General features: G+C 52.9%; 1 protein-coding gene across 1 annotated transcript in view; it reads right to left on the reverse strand.

Annotated features, from left to right (window-relative positions):
* Positions 1-1343: 1343 nt before the first annotated feature.
* LOC145416266 (uncharacterized) overlaps positions 1344-5645 on the reverse strand; it is a 69758-nt gene continuing 65456 nt past the window's right edge. The window contains exon 4 of the mRNA XM_080285264.1: positions 1344-4594. Coding sequence (XP_080141390.1) covers positions 1344-4594 — 3251 coding nt within the window. The remainder of the gene's footprint in view (positions 4595-5645) is intronic.

Genomic DNA, 5645 nt, shown 5'->3' on the forward strand with positions numbered 1-5645 from the left:
GTAGAATAAATTGCTAAGGAATAGGTGTTACAAAATCTCCATAAGAACTTAGAATACAACCCATAGTCTTCCCATGTATCTTGTTCCTCCTATAAAAAGAAATCATGGTTATCAGAGGAAAGTTACCATAGGTTATATTTGTTTTTGCAGGAAAGACAAAGAAAAAGACAGTGCAGAGTCTACCCACGTCCTTAGTCCTTCCTGTCAAACCAACTCGTAGGTTCATATATAATTGCTTTTTTCAGGAAAGACAAGGCAGGACATAATCTCTCCATGTCTTTATTCCCTCCTAAAAAAAACAAACCTAAGACCGCATCCACACCAAATGCTTCCTGGCATTTGCTGGAGTTGGGCATCACTAGAACTCACAGAAGTTTGCACCCACACCCGCCCACATCCACTGGGGCCACTTGTATTGGTTACAGTGGTGCAAAACTCCCTCCTGCTCCCGCCCACACTGGCAAGCGTTGGGTGTGGACGTGGCTAGAGTTACAACGGGGGTTTGATCGTAAATTATGTTTGAGAATCCCACCCCGGTTTGGCAACTTGTTTATGTAGTCACAAAATTATGACCTCGGAAGACCACACCACAGTACCACACCGTACCACAAAGATCACACCATCACACGACTGTACACCGCCACAATCACAAGCAAAAGTTCTCCGACACTCCCCTGCCAGCCTTGTGTCCCGCCTTCCATAGTTTCACATCAACCCCAGACAACAGGAGGGATCCGTATTTCTCATTCTTTCCTTCTCATACTCTTTTCTTGTGTGCTTCATGTTGCTGTCATATATATATAAATGATGAAGCACCTTCCATTGTGTCTGGCGTTCTAGTTCTCATTCCCCCTCAGCATCGGAGAATATTCTTCCATAATCTCATTCCTCCCTGAGCGTCGGGAATATTCTTCCTTCTCATGCCTCATTTTGTGTGCTTTACATTGCTATCACATAAAGAAATTTGATGTAGCACCTTCCTTTGTATGTTTTCTTCCCATACTCTTTGATGTGTGCTTATACTCTTTTGTTGTGTGCTTCATGTTGCTATGACACAAAGATATTTTCGTGTAGCACCTTGCTTTGTATCCTTCATTCCCATACAAATCTATTGTATGATTTACATTGCTATCACATAAAATTTTTTGATGTAATATCTTTCTTGTCGTACTGTTGTTGTGTGCCTCATATCGTTATCACATGCTAATATTCCATGTAACACCATAATATTCCGTGTAACACCATAACACCTTCCATCGCCACAGCCGGCAGGGAAGAGTCAATGAACTTTTGATCATAACAGTGCAGCCGCCACCCAAGGCTGTGAACGAGGCTAGGGAGGCTCAGGTGATGTTGAGGGGTAGCGGCGGGTGTCGAGGCAGGAGAGTGGTGGTGTCCCGGGTGGGTGAGCCGTGCGGGGGAGGGTATTGGGGGTCTAGGGGCCCCCGGGGGGATGAAGAAGCCCCCTCCGGTACCCCTCGCTCGTCCCTCAGAGCCTCGAGTTTGCTCATTCCGCCATTCATGAGGGGGGGACCCATGGCCAAGGGGGCAGACATGGGTGGGCCGGGGGGGCGGGAGGACACCTGTGCTGTTTCAGGGACAATGGGCGTGGTGTAGCTGAAGTGACTAGTGGTGGGCGGCGGTGGGAAGTACATGGGATGGTGTGGGTGTGCCCACACTGGGGAACATGCCTCTGCCCCACCACCACCACTGCCACCACCACCTGCCCTGGGGTGCCGTGGGCCACACTGGTGTAGAGCCGGCCCTGCCCCGGCCCCTGCCATGGATACCTGTGGAAGCGGCAGGACCTGCGGCAGGGCAGCACGAGGTAGGGGGGCAGCCTCACGCTGGGTAACTGATGCAGGTCTCTGATGGGAATGTTGTGACCCGTAGGGCGGAGGGTGGACGTATCGGACAGGGTCTGGGGGCCCGATGGGTGGCTGATAGTGAGAGGCCGGTAGAGTCCCTGGGTAGGACCCCCTCTGGGCCAAGACCGGATGCCCTCCTCCTTCGTAGGGTGTTCGGGTGGGCAGTGGCTCCTCCAGGGGGTATTGCGTTGGCACCCGTGGTGGGGGATAGTGAGACAGGGAGGAATGTGGGCGTGTGGCAGGAGGGGGTGGTGCCCCCCGGGTCACCAGGGAATCGGCAGGGAGATGGCCGTGTACTGAGGCAGGGCGGCGGCAGGGTGGTATGTGGTGGTCATAGGGGGCTGGTGTTGGCATCTGTGGTGCCACAATCATACCTGCCAGTGGCCCCTCAAGGGATATGTGGGTGATGGTAGCTCGGGCTGGGGGTATGGGGCCTCCACCGGGTCGGATGAGGTCAGGCGGGGGTGACTCTCGTGGTACTGATAATCGCGGTGGCGGCGGCGCCCTCATGTCACCCGTGCTGGAGTAGACATGTACTGTACGAGGTACCTTCAGGTGTGAGAGGGAGGTGGGCGGCGCCAGCGAGGTGGTCGATGGGGCCTGGGCTTGTGGGGAGAGGTCAGAGGTTGGGACATACAACATATCCTCCTGTAGGGAGGGCAGGGTGCCCCTTGACGGTGTGGCCCTTCGCCGTTGTAGGCCAGAGGAGCTACCGGTACCATGGTCCTCATCCCCAGCATCCCGGTAGGGCCAGGTCATATGGGACCCTGCTAGGCCAGGCTGTGATGCTGGAGGAGGTGCTAATTGTGTTGCCATCTGCTTCAGGAGGTCAATAGTTGAGCCAAAACGAGTCTTGATTCCTCGTACAGAAGGCCGCCGAGTGAACCCGTGATCCTCCATCTCGCTGCCGTCATACCGGCGACGCAGACGCTCCAGTCGCTCGGCATCCTGGCGGACAAATTCAGCCAGTTCGTCTATGTCAACATTTGGGAGGGAGAAGGGGAGGGTGTGAAGAGATGCGGCAGTGAGTGGCAGGCCATTTAACGGGCACTGCAGCTCACCATTTGTCTCATTGCTGCTGTACCCGCTTTCAGTCGTGCTCGTGCCATCGACATCACTTTTCCCAGACAGCCGAGGTGATGACTGCGATGAAGAAGCCACAGATGAGGAGCGATCATCATGAAGTGCCTCATCAATATCCTCAAATGAGTACGAGTCGGAGTTTGAGACAAGCGAAGAGCGATCTCCGGGATGGGTGGGAGCCCCGTTGACCTGAAGTGAGATTGTTGGAGCTGCCATCTGTGCCAGGAACTGCTTTCTGGCCTCAGCAGTAGTTGTAGGGGGTGGCGGCGCAGTACTGTCACCCTCAGGCTCATCATCATCGTCATCATTACCATCAGCTGGGGGCAGCGTCCCCTCCCGAGTGTACCTCACACCACCACTATAGATCAACTTTTCATTGTCATCATCTTGCCCCAAATCAACTGGAACACCCTGCAGTACCGTAGGTGTGGCCGTCCCTGAAAGAGGCTCAGTTGTATCCTCAGACTCCCCTTCCTGACTCCCTTGGCCACTAGGGAAAAGATCAGCCTTCAGCTTCCACTCCCTGACATCTCCAGGCACCAATATCTCTGTTGCTCGAAGTGCCGTTGTCTTGTTAAACATCTCGGCCAGCTTTCGGTACTGGGCGATGGTGTCCTGAACCTTTGGGTCAATTTGACAGCTAGCGCCCTCACCCTTACCCTCACTCTTTCCCTCTTCAGCATCACCATCATCTTTAGTTTCAGAGTTTCCATTTGTTGCATCCTCTGAGGCTGTTAACCACTTTAGTTTCTCCAGCAGTGATGTCTCACCTTTTTCACTCTTGTCGTTTTTATTCGTGTCTTTCTTGCGAGCCTCCGAGAAGCGGATTAGGGAGCGTCGGAGGGCATTGCGTTCAATTGCACGCCTCACCTCACTGTTGCTCCGCATGACACCACCTGCAACATGTGCAACATCAGTATTTTCCAGCCGCCTGAGTCTAGTCTCTGTCATGGTGGAATCTGAAGACTGAGAATCGGAGGAGCTCTTGGACTCATCGCTGCAGACGCTGGTGTTATCACGACCTTCGGCGGCTGCGATGCGTCTCCTCATTTCATCATAACGCTGCATTGACTCCCTAATTTGCTCATCGTCCATCTGTGGAGGGGGCGGGGGAGGGGGCGTGGGGGGCTGATCATCAGGTATATCAGGGGGATGGCCAGCCGTGATCGCAGTGTCTGGCTCTGCCGTTATGGGGCTCAGTTCCAGGTGCCAATCATTTGGCCGTGGGTCTGCCAACAGCACCCCCAGCTCCCGTAGCTTTGGCATGACTCTTGCCAACGCCGCACTGTTGGCAGCATCTAGAGGCAGTGACTCCAGGAGTGAGTACTCGTCCCTCCCTGAGAACCTCACTGATCGACGCGGCTCCTCCTCCTCCTCCTCCAGCCGGCCTTTACTTCCCCTGCGCTCGCCGTTCCGCCAAAGCTTCCCGCCCTTCAGAATTCCAGTCTTGGCTAGCGTCGGGTCCGGGGCCTCTCGGCTTTCCCGCCCCAGCATCAACTGGTCGTGATGCCGCACATTCTCGACCGTCAGCTCCGTGCCAGAGGAGGTGGGAAGGGACAGCGTACGGTGGGTCACTAGGTCCGGTAGGTGGGGTCGACCGCCTTCACTCTCGCCTAGCCCGTCACCACTCCCGGATTCCGTATCTGCCGGCAAAACAACAGGAGTTAGTGACTGAATACGGTAAAAGGAACACGGCAGCATAACAGCAGACGTCAGTACCATTTTTTATTGATTGGTCGACCAGTAATGCCTTTCCTGTATTTAATTATCTTTGTTTACTGTACCTGTTTACTGTACTGGCCTTTGATCTCTAATAACTTGGCCTGTAACTGGATTAAAGCTAGAATATGATGCAGTCACGAAGAAGTGCTGTTGAGACGTGGTACTGTCTCCTTTCTGCCTCTGAGCTCCGTGAGTTACGCTACAAAAGAGGAAAATCGGTGCCAAGTTAAGGTAAAACCGCAACAGCCATTAATTATATTTAAAAAAACATGGCAGTGTAATAAGAGAGGTCATTGCCGTATATGATTGATTGATTGATTGATTGATAATGAATCCCCTTTGTTTGATTATCTTTGGTTGTTTATCTCACGTGGGATGAAAGAGGCGATGGGAAAAGAAGGAAAAGAGGGAGGGGAATGAGTAATGGGCAGGGAGAAGGAAGGGTTAGGGAAGGAAAGAGGAAGGAATGATGTTAGTGTAGGTGAGGCGTGAGGGAGGGGGGGGGACAGTGTGATGTAGTGGGGGACATGTTAAAGGGAGGAGGAGGGAGAGATGGAAGAGTAAAAAGAGGGAGAGAAGGAAGGATTGAGGGAAAAGGTGGACAAGGAGGAGGAGGGCAGGGGATGGGTGAGGAAAAACAGGAGGAGGAGAAGGAAGGAATGAAGAAAAGGTGGAGGAGGAGGCAGGGAGGCTGAAGAAGAGGAGGAGAAAGACGAGTGAAAAAAGAGAGGATTAGGAGGAGGGAAGGAGATAGGAGAGGAAAACCATGAGAAGAACGAAGGAATGGAGTAAAAATGGACGATGAGAATGAGAGGGAGGAGGGAGAGAGGAAGATGGAAGAGGAAGAATAAAAGGAAGGATTGAGGAAAAGGAGGAGCAGAAGGAAGGAAGGAAATAAGAGGGGAGTAAGAGAGAGAACGAGGCCAAGGAGGAGGAAAGGAAGTTACAAACAAGAGGGAGAAGAGAAGATAA

This window comes from Coenobita brevimanus, chromosome 105 (genome assembly GCF_032717465.1).
Source record: "Coenobita brevimanus isolate Jiangsu-jjx chromosome 105, ASM3271746v2, whole genome shotgun sequence".
In the NCBI taxonomy this organism is placed as follows: Eukaryota; Metazoa; Arthropoda; class Malacostraca; order Decapoda; family Coenobitidae; genus Coenobita; species Coenobita brevimanus.